Source organism: Marmota flaviventris, chromosome 18 (assembly GCF_047511675.1).
Source record: "Marmota flaviventris isolate mMarFla1 chromosome 18, mMarFla1.hap1, whole genome shotgun sequence".
NCBI classification, from domain to species: Eukaryota; Metazoa; Chordata; class Mammalia; order Rodentia; family Sciuridae; genus Marmota; species Marmota flaviventris.
This window is the reverse complement of record NC_092515.1, coordinates 5,064,222-5,087,052: the sequence shown is the minus strand read 5'-3', so window position 1 is coordinate 5,087,052 and position 22,831 is coordinate 5,064,222. Positions and strand designations below refer to the sequence as shown.

At 55.9% G+C, this 22,831-nt stretch overlaps 3 protein-coding genes across 3 annotated transcripts; all 3 read right to left on the bottom strand.

The window, feature by feature from the left end:
- Nucleotides 1-2,793: 2,793 nt before the first annotated feature.
- Nucleotides 2,794-14,976, bottom strand: Etfb (electron transfer flavoprotein subunit beta). Its single transcript, XM_027924143.3, has 6 exons — nucleotides 14,857-14,976; nucleotides 7,942-8,100; nucleotides 7,665-7,823; nucleotides 5,753-5,815; nucleotides 3,800-3,958; nucleotides 2,794-3,005 (listed from the first exon to the last, which is right to left on the bottom strand). The coding sequence occupies exons 1-6, from the start codon at nucleotides 14,911-14,913 to the stop codon at nucleotides 2,835-2,837; spliced, it is 768 nt and encodes a 255-aa protein (XP_027779944.1). The 5' UTR covers nucleotides 14,914-14,976; the 3' UTR covers nucleotides 2,794-2,834.
- Nucleotides 14,977-15,730: 754 nt separating this feature from the next.
- Cldnd2 (claudin domain containing 2) lies at nucleotides 15,731-17,039 on the bottom strand. The gene is made up of 3 exons (XM_027924148.2): nucleotides 16,819-17,039; nucleotides 16,318-16,458; nucleotides 15,731-16,068 (listed from the first exon to the last, which is right to left on the bottom strand). Exons 1-3 carry the CDS (start codon nucleotides 16,985-16,987, stop codon nucleotides 15,920-15,922), a joined length of 459 nt encoding a protein of 152 aa, XP_027779949.2. The 5' UTR covers nucleotides 16,988-17,039; the 3' UTR covers nucleotides 15,731-15,919.
- Nucleotides 17,040-19,083: 2,044 nt separating this feature from the next.
- On the bottom strand, nucleotides 19,084-20,257 carry Nkg7 (natural killer cell granule protein 7). Its single transcript, XM_027924142.3, has 4 exons — nucleotides 19,842-20,257; nucleotides 19,620-19,766; nucleotides 19,403-19,537; nucleotides 19,084-19,307 (listed from the first exon to the last, which is right to left on the bottom strand). The coding sequence occupies exons 1-4, from the start codon at nucleotides 19,996-19,998 to the stop codon at nucleotides 19,249-19,251; spliced, it is 498 nt and encodes a 165-aa protein (XP_027779943.1). The 5' UTR covers nucleotides 19,999-20,257; the 3' UTR covers nucleotides 19,084-19,248.
- Nucleotides 20,258-22,831: the final 2,574 nt, after the last annotated feature.

Genomic DNA, 22,831 nt, shown 5'->3' with positions numbered 1-22,831 from the left:
GAGAGGACACTGGAGAGAGATCCAGGGCCGGCATCTGTCCCTCCTGGGTTGGACAAGTCCAACAGGACTGGTAGCTTAGCTTCCTGGGCGGGGAAGGGAGCCAGACCCAGCAGGAGGTGCCAGGGTCCCCCTGGCTGAACTGGTGGCTAAGCCGCCCACCCCACCCTACTTGTTGTCCTCATAGGCTGGCCCTGCCTGTGGGGAAACCCAGCCCTATCCCTGCATGTTCTACCCTCAAGGGGAGAGGGGGAGAACAGAGTCCCAGCTGAAAAGGAGGTAGCAGACATGTCGGGCAAATCCAGGAAGGCTTCCCAGAGGAAGGCAACGCGGCCTCACATCCGATGGCCTCCCCTCAGCTCAGACTTCCTCCTCCCCAGCCTTCTGGCCTCTGCTCCCTCTGTCCTGCCTGTAGCCTCTGATATCCACATTTGACCCTGCTCCCCGCTGCTCCAGATCATCCCAGGGTTCCCTGTTGCTCTCAAGTCCCTAGTCCTACCTACCTCTCCTGAGACCCATGGAGCCGGATTTCTGTGTCTTCCAGGCCCTCACGAGCCCTGCATCCCCATGTACTCAGCATCCTCCCCCTGGTTTTCCACTTCCGGGATGGTTCCATCTGAATCTCAGGGCCCAGGCCCCAGCACAGGAAGGCCTATCTTTTCCAACTGTCCCCTTCCCCACCCCCCAGGCTCCAGTCCCCTCCAGTCCACCTGAGGGTCTTGCCACACCCAGAACTGCTGCTGCTCTCCCCTGCTTACAACCCTGCCTGGCTCCCCAGTACCCTCTGGAGAAGCCCAAGCTCCTCAGCGGACCCAGCCACTCCCACCGATCCAGCACCCACTCTGAACCTGCCGCCATTCCTATGCCATCCTCACTCCCCAGTCTTTGCCTGTGCTACTTCCTCTACCTGGCATGCTATCACTCACTATCCCCACCCTTCAATCTGGCTAAACTGCAACTTGTCCTTCAGGTCTTACCTTATTAAGAACCATAATGATAATTACCATTTACATTGTGCCAGGAATCTATCACGCTGAATCCTTCTAAATGCCCTCTGAGCTGGGTGGGAGTCTTTATCCTCACTTTACAGAGAAGGAAACTATGGCTCAGAGAGGACAAGGGAACTGCAGGAGGTTTCACAGCCAGAAAAGGAAGTTGGGCTTGGGCCCAGGATGGTCAGAAGGCTCATTCCTGCTACCCCATACTGGGCTTAGTGCCTCAGTTCAGCTCCCAGTCCTCCCAGACCTGGCATAATCTTTGCCATGCTGATAATAATCATGGCAATAATACACGTTGAGCATTTTCTGTGTGCCAGGTGTGCTTCTGGAAATGCTACATAAGTTACCTTTTTAAAACCCCTGAGGTAGGCTTTGTAGCTTAAGGATGGTGCAAATTTGACCCTCCTGCCACTAAGAGTGAGGTCTATGTTCCTTCCCCTTGGGTCTCAGCAGGCTCTGTCATTGCTAGATCAGAAGATTTGGAGAGTCTGGTGTGGTGGCCCACACCTGTAATCCCAGTGATTCAGGAGCCTGAGGCAAGAGGATTTTAGGTTCAAGGCCAGCTTTGGCAACTTAGTGAAACTGTCTCAAAAAATAAAAAGGGCTGGGGATGTAGCTCAATGGTGGAGCCCCTGGGTTTAATACCCAGTACCAAGGGAAAAGAAAGAAAAGAGGTCCAGAGAAAGTGAACTGGGGCCACTTCCTGCTTCTAGAGGCTGGCCAGCTCCACTTCCTGTTCCGCAGAATACTCCCTCTTGGAACCCAGCAGCCATGCTATAAGGCCTCTCAAGAAGCCCCAAGGAGAGGGGTCAGGGCCCCTGGTCACAGCCTTGGCTGAAGCCCCCAGGCAGCGGTCAGCTTGGGTCAGGAGTCCCAGCCAGCCTGCTGGCCCTGGAGTGAGACATCTTGGAATGATGCTCTGGCCCCGTTCACACCACCCTGGCTGATGCTACATGGAGACAAGAGCTGCTGAGCCTGACTGAGTTTCAGATCTGTAAGCAAGATGATCCGTCTGTTGTCTTAAGCCACCAAGTGCTGGGGTAGTTTGCTATGTGGCAAAAAAAAAAAAAAAAGACAAGATATTATTAATTCCATCCAATGAAAGAAGAAACCCAGGCCCAAGGAGTGGTGCCTGCCTCAGGTTCTCCTGGAGCCAGACCCTGGTCAGAGCCGGGGTTTGAACCCTGGTCTCAGGATCCAGGACCCAAGTCCTCCATTGCTGTTACCTTGTATTTTGGCCTGCCAGACAAGGAAAGTGAGGCTCAGACAGGAAGCAACTCACCCAACGCTTCTCAGCAGGTAAAGGTGAGAGGGAGGATTTGAAAGCAATAAATCCAACTGTAGGCCCTGGGCTCTTCGTCTCACTGACCAGAACCAGAGCCTCCAATCTCAATCCTTCTTGTGTCCCAAGTCTCAATAGGGATCTGGTACCAGGAGGCCCAGCAAACACTCTGAGCTCAGAGTCCTTCTCACTGACCTCACTGATAGTCCTTCAACACTCAGCTTGAATGAGGCTCCCTGGGGAGCGTCTCTGACCCCACAGGCCAGGCCAAGTGCCCCAGCTAGGTTCCAAGCCCTGTGTGTCTCCACATCTAGCACCCATCACCCTGTATTACAGCTGCCTTTGCCAGCGTCTGTCCCCTTCAGTACAGAGGCATCTCAAGGGCAGGACTATATGTTACTCACCTGGCTTCCAGAATCGCTCTGCACAGGGCCAGGGACACAGGAGATTTAAGTAAATATTTGTTGAATGAATCAAAGAGCAGACCTCCAGAGAATGAGGTAACAGAGACAGGCATTAAGAGGGTCATAGTTTTATTGCTGAGTTTCAGGGAGGGATCAAATCCGCCCCACCTCCCTCAGCTTGGCCACCAAGTCCTCGGTGGTCTCCACCTTGACACCGGCTGTACGCTGAGGTGGGTCCTCCACGCTGACCACAGAGATCTTGGAAGTCAGGTCCACGCCCAAGTCCCCGGCCTTGATCACTTCGATCTTCTTCTTCTTGGCTTTCTGCACATGGGGAGTTTCAGCTCAGGGGCTGCCGCAGCCCCTGCCCAGCCTCCCACAGCCTCCTCCCCAGGGCGGCCACATCTGCAGAGCCATTCCTATTGGCTGAACCTCTGCCCTTCCTGCTGGCCGGCACACACACACCCTCTCCTGGGCTACACCTGGGTGACCGTTCCTGGGAGCCACCCTGGGGAGCCCTGCACCAGCTGCAAGGTACCCACAGACCCATCCTTTTGGCAATAATGGTTCAATCCTTTGGGCTGGGATGACCCACAGAACCCTTCCTGTTGGCTGGGATGATGCCTGGATGTTCTCTGGTGGCTGGGATGACACAGGGAACTCGTCCTGGAGATGATTAGTGAATTCTTCCTGTTGGCTGAGAGACTGCACGAGCCCTTCCTTGGTAGCCAAGATGGCCTATGCGATACCTTCCTGATGGCAAGGATTACCGAGGGAACCTTCCCTAATGAACCAAGATGACTGCATGGATCCTCTTTGTTTGGCCAAGATTGCCCAGTGAACATTTTCCACTGGCTGGAATGACGAGGAGGACCTTTTCTGTTGCCCACTGAATCTTTCTATTGGGGAGAATTAGCCAGAACAGCCCAGTAGTCCCCTCATCACTAGCAGAGATGACCAGCAAACCCACTATCTGCCAGATGACCAGGTGATCCCTTCCTCTGGGTGGGATATCCCTGGGGCCCTTCCCTCCTCAATCCATCCATGACAGAGGCACTGGGCCTGCAGTGTGCTGGCCCATTCCTAGGCCCTCAGCGACCCGCGAGTTGAGTGCTCACCATGATGTTGGGCAACGTGGCATAGCGGGGCTCGTTGAGCCGTAGGTCAGCAGTCACCACAGCTGGCAGCTTCAGGCGTAGGGTCTCCAGGCCCCCGTCAATCTCCCTCTCCACTTTCAACTTGTCCCCCTCCAGCGTCACTTGGGAGGCAAATGTGCCCTGGGGAGGGAGAGTGTGGACAGCAGGCAAGGTTAGTCCAAGCTGGGTAGAGAGCGGTCCTCAGCAGGGTACGTCATGCCATGCTGAGCAGAGTCAGGGAAGAGGGTGGCGAAAGACGGAGTCCTGCACAGCACAACTGGGGAGGGAGCCACAGAAAGGGACCTCAAAAGTCCAGGAGGGGTCCCACTTCCCCTGGCCCTGCTGGATAGGAGTCCCCACAGTAATGACAGTGAGCGTGTGCGAGTGCTGGGCCCTGCTCCAGCCAGTTCACGTGTATTAAACCATCGCGTCTCAGAGAGTCCAGGAGGCACATGCCACAGCTCAACAACAGGTGCCCGTCACCCACAGAGTAACTCCTGAAGCTGGCAACCAGCTCCCCAGGGGCTCTGTGAGGTTTCTCCACCGGCCCAAAGCAGAACAAGGTGAGCTCACCTTGGTCCTTAAACGGCCCTCTGGGACCCCATCCTCTGGCCGAGGCCGCTTGGGCCTGAATCCACGTCTCCTCCCCTGCTGGCCGACACCCCACACGCCTCTGCTTAGCTGACCTGCTCCCTCCTTTCACTCGTTCACTGGATTCATCTTTCAGGTGACAGTTTGGGCGTCACAGAAGCAGCCTCACCCAGTGCCCCTGTGAGCCAGGCTCTGGGGACACACCGTGAACACGACCAATCGCCCCAGCCTTGGGGGACATGTACGGCAGTGGGGAGGATGGCCAGCACCAGGCAGGAAGGCCACTTCAGGGGCTGCCCACGTGAGGATAAATGCTTCGGAGAAAATTAAACAGGAGAATGGTCAAGAACTGTGCTGTTCCCTCTGGTCACTGCTGGCCACCAGGGGCTACTAAACCTAAGAAATGTGGCTGGTGCAGCTGAAGAATGGAACTTCAGATTTTAATTTTAATTAATTAATTAAAATTTAAAAACAGATATTTGATACATTATCATGAGTGTGGAGATGTGTGCGTCCTTGTGTCAAAACCTGTCCACTGCATGCTTTAGATGTGTGCAGGTCACTGTGGGCGGAGCTGTATAAGCCCTGAGCCTCACAGAGTTACTGGGAAACTTCAGTCTGTTGGCACCACGTGGGCACGTGAACTGCTTTAGAAGTCCAAATTAAGTATTTCTGATGAAACTCAACATCTGGACTGAAATGTGGTGCAAACATAAGATACATCCTGCATTTCGAAGACTTGGTACAGAAAATAATAAAAAATGTAAAATATCTCAGTATTCTCACATTGGTTACGTGCTGAAATGACAGCATTTTATATATGATGGGATTACATTAAACATTAGAAAAAGTAACGTGTCTGTTTCTTTTCTTTTGATACTGGAGATTGAACCAGAGGTGGTTTACCACTGAGCCACATCCCGCATCCTCAGTCCTTTTCATTTTTTATTTTGAGACAGGGTCTCGCTCAGTTGCCTGGGATGGGCGGGAACTTGCGTCCTCCTGCCTCAGCTCCTGAGCTGTGGGGTTCTGGCCACGCACCACTATGCCTGGCTTGTGGCTTCTTTTTACATTTTCAATGTGGCTGTGGGAGACTTAGAATTACTTGGCGTAATTCTAAATTTACTTGCACTGCCATAGATGGGGACCAGAGAGGCAGGGCTGAGGGGACCTGAGGATTTCATGCAGGGTGGACAAGCGGAGATCCAGAGGCAGAGAGGAAGGAAGCCATGCAGCCATCTGAGCAGACAGGGTCCCAGGAGGAGGGAAGGGCAAGGGAAACGCCCCGAGACAGGCTGAGCTCCGGGATGAGGCCCTCAGCTGTGCTCCCCAACCCAGCCCCACCTGCGGCCAGTCCAGAAGTCCAGCTGTTATCTGCCCTGTCTGGTTACAGTCATCATCGATGGCCTAGTGGGGGGAGAGAGAAGACTACGATCAGTGGAGCTTCTCATGTCCATTCAGGCCTCTGCTAGAACAGGAGTCAGCAAACTTTTTCTATATTTCTAAACATTTTAGGTTCTGTGAGTCTTACAGTCTCTGTCATGACCTCTCAGCTCTGCCCTTGCACTGCACAAGGAGTGACAGGTAACATATAAATGAACGTGTGCGGGTGTTCTAACAAAATCATATTCACAAAATAAACAGGTTATGTCGTGGGCCATAGTGTGCTGACTCCTGCTCTAGAACAGCCCCCTCACATGGGTGCAGAGCAAACAGTCGCTTGTCCAGGAACACGGGTGTGCCCCAGCATTCCCAGAGCGAAATCTTTGCCCTCTGTACAAATACTCACAGAAGCCTCTGTGAGCCAGGCCCTGAGCCAGCCACATGGGAAGTTGGATGAACAAGATCTGGGCCAATGAGAACCATCTATCCCCGGACCCCTGTGACTGGTTCAGGCACGGGCTTGTGACTCAAACTGGGCAGTGGCCAGCCCAGGGAGCTCTGTGGAGCGCTTGGGAAAGAGGCTCTCTGCCTTCTGCTGGGTCACTTAGTCAGTGGGATGTGAGCTGGAGATGCAGATGAGGAGAGGCAGAGGAGCAGGGCCGGGTGCTAACACATAACCCCGGATCAGGCTGCACCACGTGAGTTACACGAGCTAAGGAACTAGCTATCTGGCTAAGGCCAGTGTGAGCTGTGATTTGGCTGCCCAGATTGAAAGCACCCTGACCAGTTCATCTGGCATCTCCCCAGCGGGAGGCCCCAGCCCCAGGAACTGAGTCAGAGCCACAGGAAACGCACAGGCTTCAACAGAGCAGGTTGCCAACACGTGCCAGGGAGCGGATGTGGGACCTGGGCAGAGCCACACGGGCCTGTTTCCTGGCCTTTTTTCGGGTGGCCTCTGCCCCAGCCCACTCATTTGCTCTTGGGCCCCTCTCTTTGGGGTCAGCTGTCTGTTCTCTACTGATTTCCGCAGGGCTGGGAGGACCCAGGGACGGTCTGCATCTGCCTGGCTCCGCTTCTTCCCTGGAACCCCACCCCTCTGAGCTTCCTGTGTCCTGTCACCTCCGCTCCTGCTTCACCTCAGCCTCTGACCTTCCTTCTCAGCAGCCACGCCTCATTCCCTCTCCCCTCACTCCCCGCAGCCTGTCATCCACCTCTGCTCCTCCCCTGGGTAAGGCCACCAGGTTGGTCTCCAAGGGGATAAACGAGGATGATACCCCAAGGAAGGCAGTGTCCCTGGGGCCCTGAGGGAACACCTGCCTCAGCTGAGTGCCAGGCCTCCAGTGTCCCCTCCAACCGCAGCCCATCCTCTGGTCTTTCTGCACTGAGCTGGTCCCACTCCCTCCTGCTCACAGGCCCCTGTGGCTCCCCAGTGCCTACTAAAGGCCCAAGTCTCTGTTTCAAGCCCAGACCTGTCTCCTGAGACTGCCTCCTTGTGTCCCCCAGATGTCCCTGGCTGTCACACTCCCTGAGTAGTGGTCACAGGATCTTCCAGGGTTCCTCACCTGTGTTACCAGGCCAGACCAGGCACTGTCCCTCCCTCACTCCCCGGGCCTTGGCCCCACCTCCCCCTTGACCTCCTTCTAACTCCTGCACCAAATCCTCAGTGTCTGGAGCTTCAGCCTCACTTCAGAGGGCTCCAAGGGATCTTTATGACACCCAGAGTGACCTGCCCTCCCCTGCTCAACCTCTGTCAGGGAGATGGCCAAGGCCAAGCTGCTCAACCTGGAATGTCTGAACTCCCGGACCACCAGCAGTGTCACCTTACACCCCCACCTGAGTGGATCAGGTGGAGTGGGAGGAGCTGGAGACCTACCTGCTTGCCCAGCAGCACCAGGTTCACCTTCTCCTTCTCGGCCAGCTTGGCCAGGACCCGAGCCACCTGCAGGGGACCCAGGCGCTCTGCCTCCGCAGCTGGCACCTCCACATGGATGCCTCGGTCTGCTCCCATGGCCAGGGCAGTGCGGATGGTCTCCTGCCAGGGAAGGAGGGGCTCGTGTGGTTTCTGTCATGAGATGGACCGAGAAACCTGGACCCAAGACCCTCCTCCCTCAGACCCAGGGGTCCAGACCACCCCCAGCGACCTTGCACACCTGGCACTGTGTGGGGCCACAGCTGACAGCAATGACCTCCTTCACCAGCTTCTTCTCCTTGAGCCTTACGGCCTCTTCCACAGCAATCTCACAGAAGGGGTTCATGGAGTGCTTCACACCATCAGTGACCACGCCCGACTTGTCCGGCTTCACCCGAATCTGCCCAGCAGGAGGGGAAGGGCAAGATCAGTGGGAGTCAGGTAGGACCTTGGGACCAACCCTTTCATGGGTAGATGGGGACAACAGTGGCCCACACAGCTCCAGGGCCAGGGCAGGGTTAGAATTTCAGGTGGGAGCTGGGCACAGTGGCACACACCTATAATCCCGGCCACTTGGGAGGCTGAGGTAGGAGGATTGAGTTCAAAGCCAGCCTCAGCAAAAGCAAGGTGCTAAGCAACTCAGTGAGACCCTGTCTCTAAATAAAATACAAAATAGGGCTGGGATGTGGCTCAGTGGTTGAGTGCCTGAGTTCAATTCTCAATACTCATCCCCACCCCCACACAAAAAAAAGAATTTACAGGGAGGACACTGCCTCTCATTCAGACCATCCTGAGCACCAGGGACATCCAACGTGATTATCACCATTGGGTCTCTGGCCCTCAGGTCTGGCAGAGGGTTTCTCAAGCTTTGTTTGCTTTTGCCACAGGGAAAGATGAATCTGCCACACCCTCCAGTGTATCAGAAGGCCCACCTGCACACCCTCACACGAGCACCTGAGTGTCACGTTCTGTGGCATTACCCACCTTGCTATGCACCCCACCCCATGACACACCCCGTTCTCACTAAATACCAGCCCTCTTCCTTTTATCCTCATGCATCATCTTCACCCAATCTAGAAAACCCCAGCGCGGAAGGCCTCTCTGCCCGACAGGTGAGGCGGTGGGCCTCCAAGGCCCTCTCACCCCTCTCTCCACGTGGCCTGTCTGCACTGAACAGTGCCATGTGCTGGCCCACACGGCACTCTGGGTCACTGCTGTGTCCAGGGCTGCAGTGTGAACTGGGGCTCCTGGTTCTGGAGGCCAGAAGTCCAAGACCAGTTCATCAGCCTGAGATCAAGGCGGAGGCCGGGAGGGCAAGCAGGGCACTCTCTCTGGAGGCCCCAGGGGAGGATCTGCTCCCTGCTCTTCCAGGTCCCCACGGCTGCCTCACTTCATCTTCAAGGCCAGCACCTCCACCTGTCTGCAAGTGGCCTCTCCTCTGTGTATCAAATATCCCTGGGGCCGCTCTAGCACAAGAACCCCTGAGGTGGTATTTAGGGCCCACCGGGCACTCCAGGAAATCAAGTTGTGTGATGCATAGCATCTGGACGGGCCCTCCTCAGTCCAGGGCTAGGGATGGACTCCTCAGGGCCATTTCCTAGCCATCCAGTCCTCTGGAGAGCAGTCAGAGACATTATTGGCCACCACAGTGCAGGAGCACCGTGCCCAAGCCCTGCTTTCAGCGACTGCACATGTCCTGATGTGTTCATTCTGGCCACAGCCCACAGAGGGAGGAGATGTCATCATCCCATTGTGCAGACAAGGAACCTGAGGCTCCAAGTTGAAGCATCTGGCTGAGGTCAGCACTAGGTCTGTCATGTGTACTGGGCCCCTGTTGTATCTCCTGACGTTGCCACGTCCAGGGAGCGGAGGGAGGGTGATGGGACCAACTAGGGAAGGCCTCATTGGAGTAGAGGTACTCAGGTTGTGATCTGAAAGATGAACTGACCAGGTGGACTGCAAGGGACAAGGGTTCCAGGAGTGGCAGGAGCAGGTGCCAAGGCCCTGAGGTAGGAAGGTGCAGGAAGAGTTTGTGGAGTCAAAGGAGACTTAGTGTGGCCAGTGGGGAGCAGGATGCCATCAGGCTGGAGAGGACAGCAGGGGCTAGACCATTGTGACAGGCATAGTGATGGCCTTCCAAAGTTGTCCATGTCCTGAGGAACCTGAGAATGAGACCTTATATGCAAGAGGCCCTTTATGGGTGTGACCAAATTGAGTTTTGAGATGGGATATTGGCCTGGGTTACCTGGGTGGGCCCGGATGTAATCATAGGGGTCCTTACAAATGGAAGAGGGTGCTGAGAGAGTGAGTGTCCAAGTCATAGAGAGGCCAGAAGATGCCCCGCTGCTGGCTCTGCAGGAGGAGGAGGAGGGGCCTCCCTCAGGGATGAGGTGGTCTCCAGAAGCTGGGAAGGCAGAGACGCGGGCTGTGCTGGAGCCTCGAGAAGGAACGCAGCCCTGCGGACACCTTGATTTCAACCTGGGGCCTCCAGAACTGTAAGGGGATGGCTTTGTGGCACCCATCTCGCCATCGCAGCCACAGGAGACAACTGCGCAGGCCCGGGAGGAAGCGAGGCGCTGGGCCTTGGCCTAAGGACCTCAGGGCAGGGCAAAGAGGCGGTCAACTGGAGTCAACTGGAGTTTTCACAGGTCATTCTGGATTCTTGGTGGGGGAAGTTGGAAGTGACAAGAGAAAGTGGGAGACAGGCAGCTGTTAGTCACTGACTTTAGAGAAGACAGCGGCTCAGACCACTGTGAAGTGGAGACGAAGAGGTAGTTGGACTCGAGGATTTGAAAGGGAACTGAAAGGCCCTGGGGCTGTATGGAAAGATGGGAGAGTCGAGGCCTTGTGTTGCTTTAAGTAATGGTGCTTTAGAACCAGAGGCAAAAGATTCAGCGATACATTTCTAGGTTTGCTCTTAAGGGGGCAACAGACTGAACTTCTACAAAAACAGCCACGATCCTCGATCCTTGCAGGCAACACCCCCAGGGTTCATATGCATTAACTCCCATCCCTGTCCTGCCATCCTGAGAGGTTGGTCACTGCCATTACCAGACTCATTTTACAGTGGGGACAACTGAGGCAAAGAGGCAATGTGTCTTGCCCCAGGTCATGCAGCAAGAAAGTGGCAGGATCAGGGATCTGACCCCAAGACTGTCTTGGCATGGGGTGGCTCTGGAAGAGGCTGAGTTGGCCTTAGACAGCCAGCCTTCGGGTTCGTGCCACTACATCTGACAGGGTTTAGATGGTGTGATTTCAACAGCCCCTCCTGGACACAGGGCAAGGACTCATTTGCTTCTGTCCTCTAGCCTTCTCTGTCTAGCATGGTAGGAAAGGGTACAACCTGGGACCCAGAGCAAGCAGCACAGCAAGGCCGGGTGTAGGGACTGTGGCCAGTGAGCAAGGCCAGCCACAGACTGCTGCTCTAGGACTGGGGCTCTGAACCCTTCAATAAGGGAGCTCCTGGGCCGATGGAGAAGAGTCCTGAGGAGGGGGTATGTGCGCCCCGGCAGAGGAGGAGGCAGGGGGCATAAGTATGGGGAGTGGAGGAAAGTGGGGAGCCAAGGTGCATTCTCACCCAGAACTGGGAGAGGGTGGGGCTGGTGGGCCCAAGGTGGAAACAGCCTTCCTGGGCTTCAAGTTCCTGTCCTGAAGCCCAGCTGGGAATGTAGCTCAGGGGTAGTGCACCTGCCTAGCACTGTTCAAGGTCTTGGAGCAACTCAGGAGGCTGAGGCAGGAGGATGGCAAGTTCAAGGCCAGCCTGAGCAGCTTAGCAAGACCCTGTCTCAAAACAGAGAAAGGGCTGTAGATGTAGCTCAGTAGTAGAGCACCCCTGGATTCAATCCCCAGTACAACAATCAGTCGATAAATAGAAAATGAAGCCCAAATTACGAATACAAAATTGCCCCAGCCTTGCCTCTCCTGGGCCACCAAAAGAGGCCTCCAATGGCTTCATGGAAAATGTATTCCTGGCCAAGGCTGGGCATCAATGGTTGCCAACTGCCTCTTAAGAGCCCCACCCCCCCCCCACACACACACACACGTGTGTGTGTGTGTGCGCGCGCGTGCGCGTGTGCGTGTGCACACTGAGCAGAATAAGTGGCTAAATGAACCTCCACTCCTGCACTACCAATAGTGACAGTACCTACTCCATGACAGTCAACACAAACTTTGTGTCAGGTGCTGTCCTAAGAGCTTACTCCATCTTCACTACCACCAACCAAACAGGTACTACCATCATCCCCATTGTACAGAGGGGGACACGAGGTTCAGAGTGGCTAAGTAACTTCCTCAGGGCCATGCAGCAGGAAGTGGACCCAAGCAGCTGGTCTGGGAGTCAAGGCTCTGAAGCATTCAAGTAGCGTAGCTGCCAAGACAGACACACCAGACAGACTCCAACTTCCAGGAGGAGTGGACAAAATGCTGAAGTAATAAATGTAATGTGATAAGAGTATGGCAGCGGGTACAGCAAAGAGGGGGACAGAGACTCTGGGGCTGTAATCTTGAGGGAACCAGGGAAGGCCACAGAGAAAGTGATCTTTGAGCAAAGACTTGAAGGAGATGAGGTAACTGAGGGATGCGGGAAACAGATGGGTCAGACCTGGTCCTCCCCGTGGGGAGCTGCCAGTCTGGGGATGATGGCAAACAGAGGATCACAGTCCAGTGTGAGGAAGGCCAGTGACCACGCCCAGGGGCTTCAGGAGTGTCCAAAGGCACACCAAGGTAGCCTGGGGTAGGGTGGGAGGCTTCCTAGAGGTTGACAAACTTCTGTTATAATCGATGGATCAGAATGAAGCAGGACAGGTAGGGCATGGTGGCACATGCCTACAATTCCAGCGACTTGAAAGGCTAAAGCAGCAGGATTGCAAGTTCGAAATCAGCCTCAGCAACTCAGGGAGGCCCTAAGCAACTTAGCATCACATTGTAGCAAAATAAAAAATAAAAAGGGATGGGGATGTGGCTCAGTGGTTAAATGCTCTTGGGTTCAATCCCCAGTACAGGAAGGAAGGAAGGAAGGAAGGAAGGAAGGAAGGTAGAAAAAAATGCAGGTGAGCAAGACAGGAGAGGGACACAAGGCCAGGTGGAAGGTGGTGGAGGAGCAAGAAGGGCACCCAGGGAGAAGGCAGACCACTGGCAAAGGCCCCAGCAAGAAGCAGCCTGGTGCATCAGGAGAGGAGGCACAGGCTGGAGTTGTGGAAGCAGCTGTGGTGAGGGAGGGTCCCACAAGGGATAGAGATGGCTGAACCTGACCATGAGGGTCTCTAATGCCAGGCTGAACAGCCAAGATTTCATACTGAGGGTGCTGGGGAGCCACAGGAGGGCCATGAGTAGGGTCAGCTCTGGATGCAGGAAGGCCCCTAAGGCTAGAAGAAGATGGGCTGGAGGGAAAGGCTGAGTTGGGGGAAAAGGGGAGCCTGGTACTGCAGCCAGATGACAAGAGGAGGCCTGCAGAGCAGGAGCCGAGGGGAGATGGAGAGGAGACAATGGGGCAGGGAGAGAAGGCTGAAGATGGGCTGCAGTAGGTGAGGCTTAGGAACGGGCTTGGGGCCTGGTCTGGCCCCGTGATGAGATGGCTAGTAGTGTCTGAATCCTTTATTTGTTTCCAAAAGGGCCATAATCAGACCCATCCAGACAGGAAGTAAGAGAGAGCCCTGGGCCAGTGTGGGAGGGGAAGTGGCACTGACCCTTGGGAAACGGATACAATTCTGCATTCACACTTTGCTCTCTGTTCTCTTACCGAACACACCACAGGTACCCATGTGCCAGGCTCTGTGCTGGGTGCCACTGCGACCACAGCTGTGTCAAGCATGGTGAGGGAGACACAGCTGACCTAGATAGCCCAGGCCAGGGAGACCAGTGCTGGGGCAGGGGGATAAGTCCATAGGAGTCCAAATGGGGCCCACTGAGGAACAGGCAGAGGTAGGAAGAAATCAGGAGTCAGGTTCCAGGACCTCAAAACAGCATGTCTCAAAACAGGATGGAAGTGACACCCCTGTCCTATGCTGCCTGAGGCATCATCAGGCCAAGTGGCTGTTGAGTGGAGAGAGGCACAACAGAGTCTGGAGCAGGACCTGCCTGGATTTCCTAAGTCTGCTACTTTCTAGCTGGGTTATCTGGCAAGTAAGAGAACCTCACAGGCCTCGGTTTCCTTGTCTGTCCCATGGGATTAATAACAGTGGATATAGAAAAGGTTAGGACTGAATGGGTTCATCTCTGTAAAGGACTCAGAATGCCTCCTGGCACAGGGTAAGTACCCACTTAATGCCAGCTGTTCTGATACGTACCCTCCTCCCCAAGTGCCCCAAGCAGGCAGGGGTACTAACAATGGCCCAGCTGCACCCACCCTAAGACCCTGTGTCAGGCAATGCTTGGGGACACAGATGAGCTCCCAGTCTGATGGGGGGACAGACATGACAGCATTTTAGGTCATGCATTAAGAGAAACTGGCCTGAGAGTCCATGTCTGATTCATCTCTGCCCATACCAGTTTCCCTCTGGGGACAAGCCAGATCCTTAGGGATGCTGCCTACCCCAACCCCTTAAGTGAGTCACTCCCCCAGCTCAGTCAGGTTGGCCCTTTGAACTTTCCTCTCTAACAAACATGTCTCTCTCCTTTCCTAGCTAGAGCTCCCTCTCCCACCTGTGGCTATGAGGGTGAAAGACAGTTCGTGTGTCCAATCGTGCCCTGATGGGGTCTTAGGACATTTGGAGTACTGTAATCAAGCAGGCAATGGGGTCTAGAGGGTGAAAGCTTGGCTCGTGTGCAAAACCCGAGTCTGAGTGTGGACTCAGAGGACCTGGGCAGGATTCTCGGCTCTGCACCTTCTAGCCGAATGACCTCCTTGTGGCTCAGCTTCCCCGTGTGGCTAAACAGCGACTGTGGCTCTTACAGTCAGTGAGAAATACAGAAAGTAACTCGCTTTGCACAGTTATTAGGAAACTGAGTCCAGAGCGAGGAAAAGGAAATGGTCCGTGCCTTGAAAGGGGTGGATATCAGAACCTAACAGCCCTTGATCTTTGCCCCCAGGTGTGACTTTGACGTTCGGGGGACAGCGGCAGAGATCAGGGGCTACGAGAAGATCCCCGTACAGTGCGTTCGTGATCCCGGAAGCGCAAGGCCGCGGGGCTCAGGGAGTGGGAGAAGGGGGCCCGGTCACCTTCACGGCGAAGTCGATGACCCTCTTGACAGCCACAAGTGCGCGCAGCTCCGCCATCTTCCCGCCGCAGCCACTTGCTGGGTCAGCCAGCACCCGGCCCCTCCGTCCGCCACCTCCCCCGCCCGCCCCGTCTCTGCGCCTGCGCACCTCGCGTCCAGCCAGTCAACCACCACGGTCCCGTTACCCCGCCCCGATAGGGAACCAATCAGAAGGCCGGAGGGAGGGAGCCAATGGGAGGCGGATCCCCAGGAGAGAGGCGGGACCCGGGGCGTGGCGGGAAAGTAGGGGAAAGGTAGCGCTGCCGAGGGCAGCTCTGCCCGGAGGGACGGACTCCCTCCCGGCTTCTCTAAGCTCCTCCCGGTGTCCCTCCAGATCCTCCTTATTCCTCCTCTCTAAATCTCCGTGCCCAGGTCCCCACCCCGTGCCCTTGTTCTACGCCTCTGAGTCCTCAGGTTCTCTCCCTGCCGGCGTTTCCCATCGCCTCCATATATCCGCGTCCAGCCCTGTCTCCACTTTCCCTCTGCGTTGTCGCCATACCCTCTCCATGCGCCCACGTCCCCTCGTGGCTCCACTCCCCTGTGTCCACTCCAGCTTCGTGTTTCCATATTCGCGTCCCCTCCTCTGCTTCCGCATTCCCTCTAGGCCGTGCCCTTCTGTCCCCCCTGAGCCTCTATATACCCCCACGTCAGCGACCCCGTGGCCCTGTGTCCCCCAGAAATGCACTTGGAGCCATGGCGATAAAAGCCGTTCCTTTATTCTGTCCCAGGCAGACGCGGTTACAGGCACACGGGGAATCCACTGATGGCATCGGTGCTTTGCAGGATCATGTCCGCCAGGAGAAAGCAGAAGCCTGGCGGGAGGGAGGGGAGCGAGGGCGGGTGGAGGAAAGTGGGCCCTGGGGCCGATGACCAGGCGGGCCCGGGGGACTGGGATTTGGGGTGCCAAGGGCGTCTCTGCTGGGTCCGCGGGAGTATGGAGTGGAGTGCGTTTGGAAGTCACTGTGGGGTGTCCCGGGGGTAGTGGCTGGGGAGTCTCGGGGGAGGGGGTCCTCTGGACAGTCTCTTCAACCCTCTTCCCGACGGTCCAAATTACCCGCGAGAATATAGAAGGGTAAAGCCAGCCATCCCAAAAAATAGGACCAGGAGAAGAAGACGTCGTCCTTCCAGGCATTCTTCACCGTGTAGCCTATCAGGGCGGTCAGCAGCAGCAGCCCTGGGCCACGCCCGCCCGCCAGGTGAGCATGGCCAGGTGGGTCTACACCGTGGCACCACCCAGGCCACACCCCTAAGAACCGCCCCGTTGTGACCACGCCCACCCACCCCCTCGAAGCCGGGCGTCGAGTCCTGCCCCTTAGTTCCTCCTGCTCCAAATACTGCCCCACACCTTCTGCTCGTTTCCGCCCAGCTCAAGCCCCTTGGTCACTCCCAGGCCCACCCTCTGCTGGTGGCTGCTGCCTCTCACCGCTAAGGAAGAGCAAGGAGACTGTAGTCCGGGCCCGCAGCGGCTCGCCCTTGTGGCACGTAATCCGCATCCCCATCACCATGGCCACGATGCCAAAACCAGCCGTCAGCACCATGCACGCCGCGGTAACGGCCAGCGTGGCTGGGGAGAGTGGGCCGCATCAGTCCTGAGCGGGAGCTGCCCCTCCTGCGACAGCTTGGGTCGCAAGGTGGAGCTGCCCTGGCCAACAAGTCCACCCGCCAAGAGCCCAGCTTTCCCGACCCAGAGTCAGGTGTTTGGTTGGGGACCTAGAGGTCACGTGGGGATGGGCGGTTAATGTCGTGGCAGGGAATCTGGTCCACAAGTGGGAGTCGGCAGTGGCCCGAGCCATGGAAGGCAGCTGGATCTGGGCCTGGAGTGAAAGGGGCGGGATGGGCACCTGCTCTTGGGCCCAGCTTTTGTGTCTGGGGCTGTCTGGGGGGCTCACAAGTGTGGTCTGACATCTGGGAGGGCGGGCCTCACTCTGGCAGGGGATGTTGGAGCAGGTGTTTTTGGTACATTCCTGCCACAGGCCACTGTGGCCCTGGTGGTGGCGGGTCCAGTAGTTGGTGGCAGTGGACAGCACCGTGAGGACGTTGGCCAAGATGGTGAGCAAAGTGCCCCCGCTCTGAAGGCTCCGCTTCACCCCCATGCCAAGGAGGCTGCTGCCAAGGACCACACAGGCAGGATTGGCCACACCCCAGAGGCCGCGCTTCAGGATGTCTCTCGCCCCCAGCACCCCTTTCTGGGGCCGCTACTCCTGGGAACCTGAAGACCCCCTTCCTTTAGACCCCCACGCCCCAGGTCCCTCCCTTAGTAACTCTGCCTGGGGACCCACTGCCCCTCCCCACAGACCCTCAGTCCTCCCTGCCCAAGCCTTCCAACTAGGGACTTTGAGACCCCCCCATGGAGGCCCCTGGCCTCAGCTCTGCTCCAGAACCTCTTCCCAGGGGCCTCCCTCCACAGGTGGAATGTCCTTTCAACCCACCCAGTGTCCTTCCCACCCAAGTGACTCACACTCAGCTCCCTGGGGCTTCTTAGACTCGGAGCCCAGAGGGGTGGGGGAAGGGAGACTGGGTGTCTGTGAGGCAGCCAAAGTTCCAGAACTCCCTCCCTCAGCAGCCATTTAAAGGAATACCCCCACCCCTTCCCACATTCCACACACTGGCCAGCAACCCTCTCATCCACAGGCCTAGGGGTAGGGGTGGTGATCTCACATGGGAGATCAAGTCCTTTGAGAAATTTCTCTTCCCTTGACATTCAAGGCACCCCAGGAACTTGGGTCTGCGGCAGCTCTCCAACTGTGCCCTCTCAGACCACATGCGGGCTCAGGACGCTGGCATCTCCTCCACTGCCCTTGTCAGCGCTGCTGTCCCCTGAGGCGCCATCCTGCACCTCTTTCCAGGTGGGCCTCCTCACTCCCCCAGCTGGCACCTGATGTTCTGAGAACAACCCCAAATCCATCTCCAACATCTTCTGAGACCCCAGACCAGTCCTCACCTGCTCCTGGCTGTCCCCCAGGACCTCACACTCAGCCACATCCCAACGGAACTCAGAGGCTTCCACCAAACTTGGGATGGACCCACCAACCCACCCAGTTCATCAGGCAGAGCCCTGGACACTGTCCAGGCCCCTGCATCTGTCAGGGTCATTCCCTCTTTTCCATCTTGGGCCCTGATCCAGCTCAGGCCCCATCCCTTCCCCTCTCCTATCACCTCCCTAACCTCCAGGCCTCACTTCCATGTTCCCAGATGAATCTTTCTGGCACTTAGGGACACTGTCTCTCCCTTGCTCACAAATTTCTCCTAACTCCAGATCACCCTGAGGAGAAAGCCCACTGTGGCATCAGAGGTCCCCAGATCCCATCTGTTTCTCTGTTCTCTCTCCCTCTCTATTCCACATTCTGGCCACAGAACATCATTCTCCATCCCCTGAAAACTTCTGGACTTCCTATTGCCTGCATCTTTGGGTCCCTCTACCTAGAAATTACCCTGTCTTGGCCCTCAAGAAGTTCCTAAATGCCTTTTCCCCTCAAGAGTTCATCTCTGCACTTGTACCAGAGGGCTGGTCTTCCTGTCACCTTCCTGCTCCCATGGGTAAACCCAGGGCCTTGCACATGCTAGCAAACATCCCACCACGGAGCTACATTCCCAGATCCTTTAAAAATTTTATTTAAAAATCCCCCGGCACTTCCTCCTGGTCTTGCTAAGTTGCCCAGGCTGGTCTTGAACTGCCTCTCCTCTTCTCACTGAGCCCCTGTTGGGCAGGAACTGGGTCTGACATGTCAGTGACCCTAGCATGGCCCAGCAAAGGAGAGAGAAGAGTAAAAAGGGGAAAGGACACAGAAGAAATGAGAAAGGGAGAAAGAAGAGCGTTAGAACCAGGTGCAGAGGCGCACAGCTATCATCCTAGCAACTCGGGAGGCTGAGGCAGGAGGATCACAAGCTCCAGAGCAGTCTGGGCAGCTTAGTGAGGCCCTATCTCAAAAGAAAAAAGGGCTGAGCTCCGTGATACAGTGCCCCTGGGTTCAATCCCCAGTGCAAAGAAAGAAAGAAAAGAAAAGCACTAGAGAAAGAAAGCAGGAGACACACTTGGGACATATTGAGCCTGTGCCCACATTGAGCCTGTGCCCAGAAGCACCCTGCAGGCAGGTCTGGCCAGCTCTCACCCACCCTGGACACCCACTGTCACCCACCAAGGAGCCAATGTGGGGCTGGTTTCCATCTTGACTGAATTAATCTTGAAATATCAGGACTCAGCAAATTTTTATTGAATGAATGAAGACATAATAAATGGAGGGGGAAGGGCTGGGAGAGAGGGATAAAGGCAGAGTCAGGCATTCGTTCCAGCAGCTTCTGATGATGCCTTCAGAGAACAGCGCCCCAGACTCATCCTGGTATTCTCGCCTTCCACTCACAAGCTTTCATAGCCAGGCTGCCGGGCACCATGGTGAGCACCTAGACTCAGGGCACCTGGGGTGGCCAGAGAGAATTAAGCACTTCCTCCTGCTTTGCACCCTCACTGTTTCTAGCTGGGCCTCCCCAGCTCCCCAGGGCTGGGTGGTTACCTGCACAAAGCCAGAGGATGGCTGAGACCCAACCCAGGTAGAAGGACCAGGAAAAGAAGGTCTGGATCTGCGGGTGTTGAGGCTGGGCCCACCTCTCTCCTGTGTACACAGCCATGGCCACCACCAAGGAGAGAGCTGGGGGCAAGGAGCAGAGAGAGATGGTTCAGGCCTCTGGAGGAGCTCACAGGCTTCGAAGCCCAAACCCTTCCCAGAGTACCTGCAGCAAAGGCTGTGATGGTTGAGACCAGAGGGCCGCGGCCTGGGGCAGACAAGGAAGGGATACAGGACAGGACCAGGAAGCCCACCGACACCAGGCCCCACACAGCAGCCAGGATGCAGAAGCTCTGGGTCACGTGGATGGAAGCTGGATGCAGATGAGACTTCTGAGTGTCCATTCCCCACCGGCCATCCTCCCATATGAGAGCCCTCTCCCCCTTACCTGCTACTGTCTCCCAATGTCCCGATGGCCAGAGGCCTGAGTGAGCAGAGGAGGTGGGTCCCATGGCCACGAACCAAAAATCGGTGCTCAGAGCAACCAGGGAGGCTATCAAGCCCAGGGAGCCAGCAAGCAGGGCCAGAGACCGGCAGGGCTCCATGGGGTGAGTGCTGGGTTTCTGGGCTCCAGGCAATGAAAAGGTTTCAGACCCAGGCTGCAGACTTGGAGAGAGGAGGAACTGTGTGCCCAAACTCCTGGGTTCTCTGAGCTCCAGAAGAAGCCAGCACGCAGCAGAATCTGCTAGGTGCCTTGTGCAACCTCAGAAGAGGCCAGGCTGTTTTCTCACAGTTCCCATCAGCTGACTCTTCCTGAGTTGCACATACAACCAAGCCCGCCCTCCCCGGCAAGGCTGGGCTCCCTCCTGCCGTGTGTAGAGGGCGGGCACTGGGGGTGTCAAAGCATTGGTGGTTTAGCTGGTGGCTTAGAACTTGTGTCTTTGTGGCAGGTTCTATACCTCCCACCCTTGGAACCCTTAACACCAGAGATAGCTTCCTGGAAGGGGTGAGAAAGAGAGACTTGGGGGCCCGGAGGAGGTGGGAGGTGGCCAATCAGGCTCTGGTGTGAGTTAAATGGGAGGGGAGTTGCGGCTGGAGGGGACAGTTGGTGACCTGTCATGCTTTCCTGTGGTTTTGTAACCTTCTGTTCTGGGAAAAGAGGGCCCCAACTCCAGGGAGGGTCTCCACCAAAGGAAGGGACTAGGGGGCCAGAACTAGACTCCAGGTCCAGGGCTGAAATTTATACCTGGGGCAGGCAAATGGGGTGGAGAGCTAGCATTCTGAAAGGCCATGGAGAGGAAGACCTGCCCACATCCTCATCTGATAAATGAGAGGCAACTCTGCCTGGTGGTGGGTTCTTCAGCATGGGGGCGGCAGGTGCATGGGCAGTGGGGACAAAGATGTCAGGGCCGGCCTCTGGCCTCTCAGCATCAGGTCCTGGACAACACCTCACCTGGGAGGCGGGAGTGCCACAGCCCAGGGAGAAGGCCCAGGAACACCTTCCTCCTATGAATGGGGGAATGGCCTGGAAGGGGACATTGGTCATGACAATGAACTGGGCCAGCTGTCCCAGGACGGCTGGAGAATGGAGAGAACAAGAAATGTCCCAGGAGGCTAGCTTCTCTGCTCAATTTGTAGGCCCCATCTCTGCTCAGGTCCCCACCAGTGAGGCAAGTGGGTGCTCCTGAGAACAAGGACAGGCCTGCAGACATGGGTGAAGGTCATCATGAGCAGGAGGGTCACCAGCACAAACATACAGACAGGTCTGTGGCAAGGAGCAGCCAGACAGCTTCAGGAAGTCGGGGCTACTGGTGGGTGGTGAGCACAGAGGCCACCTGTGACAGTGACCCCATCATAACCCCAGTTCCAGCTCCAAACTCAACCGCAGCCCCAAACCCAGCCCCTCTAGCTCCTCCCTGCCCACCTGTCACCCTCATCTTCACCTCCAGGTCCAAGCCCACACCCCTGTTTCTCCTTCCCTCAAGTGAGCACCCTGACATCCAGGCCTGCCGCATACACACAGGTGAGTTGTCCCTGGCCCCAGCAAATCCCCGCACATGTGAGCATCCCAGGCTGGGCCCAGGCTGGGCACACACACCTTGAGCCAGCGGGGGCAGGTGGAGGTCAGGAAGAAGAGCACAAAGGCAGGAGAGCCAAATGTGACCTTGAACAGGAGGTTGGTCTGAGGTGGCCAGAGGGGAAACCAGGCTGGTTTTGAAGCTTTTCCTGAGAGTGCACATGAGTTCCTTGCTTGTCCACACTGTCAAACTGCTGGTTTCCTTAGATCTCTACCTGTCTATCTAAGTGCTGCCAGTTTTTCTGAGTCACCCCGGGTCTCTCCAGGCCTTTCCTGCCTCTTCAGGCTCGAGCACTCCTTAGCAGCCCCCAACCATACAGAACACCCACCCAGCGTCATCACTCAGGGGTCTTCTGTGAAGGGTCTGCTCCACCCACCCTGGCCACACAGAGAGCTGCTCTTGGCTCTATTGGTATTGATTCTGTCTTCAGGGCCAATGCCCCCTGCCTCAAATCCCAAGGCTCCACCCGCACCCAAGACCCTCCTCCCATGCCTCACACTTCTACTCTTTTATTTGGTATATCCAAAGTCTCTCTCCTTCCACTACTTTCCATGTTTTTTTTCAGACTTCAAGAAGTTATTTCTGTCTTAACAGGAATAAGATCTTATTGATTTAGGGGCCCAAAATTGAGAATACAGCATTGCACAAGGCATGTAGGACCCTGATTGTCCCCGAACCTACATTATATCATACATTCCATTGAAGAAGTGAATGCCTGCACCCGGCCAGAGAATTGGCACCATTCAAATTGTGTCTTCACAAAACTGCATCTGAACCCTGTGCAGAGCAGATTCCGCAGGGGTTGGGGAGGGGAGACCAGGCCAGGAGGCTGCCTAGGAGGCTGTGGCAATGTCAGGTGGGGACAATTAAGGCTTGGACCAGGTGGTAACTGTGGATGGACAAGAAGGAGCCAAAATGCAGATACATTTTTAAAGGTAGAGTCAACATAATAATGCTGATCTATGAGCAAATATGCTCATAGATTAGATGTTGGATGTGATGGAAAGAAGGGACTGAGAGCTGGGCGTGGTGGCTCCCACCTGTAATCCCAGTGGCTTGGGAGGCTTGAGGCAGGAAGATCTCAAGTTTGAGGCTAGCCTCAGCAACTTAGTGAGACCCTGTCTCAAAATGAAAAGAGAAAAGGCTGGGGATGTGCTTAGTGGTTAAATATCCCTGCGTCCAATCCCTGGGAAGGAAAGAAAAAAGGAAGAAAGAAGGAAGGAAAGAAGGAAGGAAGGAAGGAAGGAAGGAAGGAAGGAAGGAAGGAAGGAAGGAAGGAAGGAAGGGTGGGGAGGACTGATGATCTGCAACGTTCTTGTCTTGAGCAACTATGTAAAAATGGAGTTGTCATTTTCTAAGA

Excerpts from the sequence above, each read along its gene's own strand:
- Etfb (XM_027924143.3), bottom strand. The coding sequence starts at position 14,913 with ATGGCGGAGCTGCGCGCACTTGTGGCTGTCAAGAGGGTCATCGACTTC. Across the intron at positions 5,816-7,664 it reads TGGTGCTGCTGGGCAAGCAG|GCCATCGATGATGACTGTAA; the intron begins GTAGGTCTCCAG and ends TCCCCCCACTAG. Across the intron at positions 3,006-3,799 it reads CCACGTTGCCCAACATCATG|AAAGCCAAGAAGAAGAAGAT; the intron begins GTGAGCACTCAA and ends CCCCATGTGCAG.
- Cldnd2 (XM_027924148.2), bottom strand. The coding sequence starts at position 16,987 with ATGGGGGTGAAGCGGAGCCTTCAGAGCGGGGGCACTTTGCTCACCATC. Across the intron at positions 16,459-16,818 it reads CTCCAACATCCCCTGCCAGA|CCACGCTGGCCGTTACCGCG; the intron begins GTGAGGCCCGCC and ends CACTCTCCCCAG. Across the intron at positions 16,069-16,317 it reads CTCCTTGCTCTTCCTTAGCG|GGCTGCTGCTGCTGACCGCC; the intron begins GTGAGAGGCAGC and ends GGCGTGGCCCAG.
- Nkg7 (XM_027924142.3), bottom strand. The coding sequence starts at position 19,998 with ATGGAGCCCTGCCGGTCTCTGGCCCTGCTTGCTGGCTCCCTGGGCTTG. Across the intron at positions 19,767-19,841 it reads ACATTGGGAGACAGTAGCAG|CTTCCATCCACGTGACCCAG; the intron begins GTAAGGGGGAGA and ends ATCTGCATCCAG. Across the intron at positions 19,538-19,619 it reads CATCACAGCCTTTGCTGCAG|CTCTCTCCTTGGTGGTGGCC; the intron begins GTACTCTGGGAA and ends CCTTGCCCCCAG.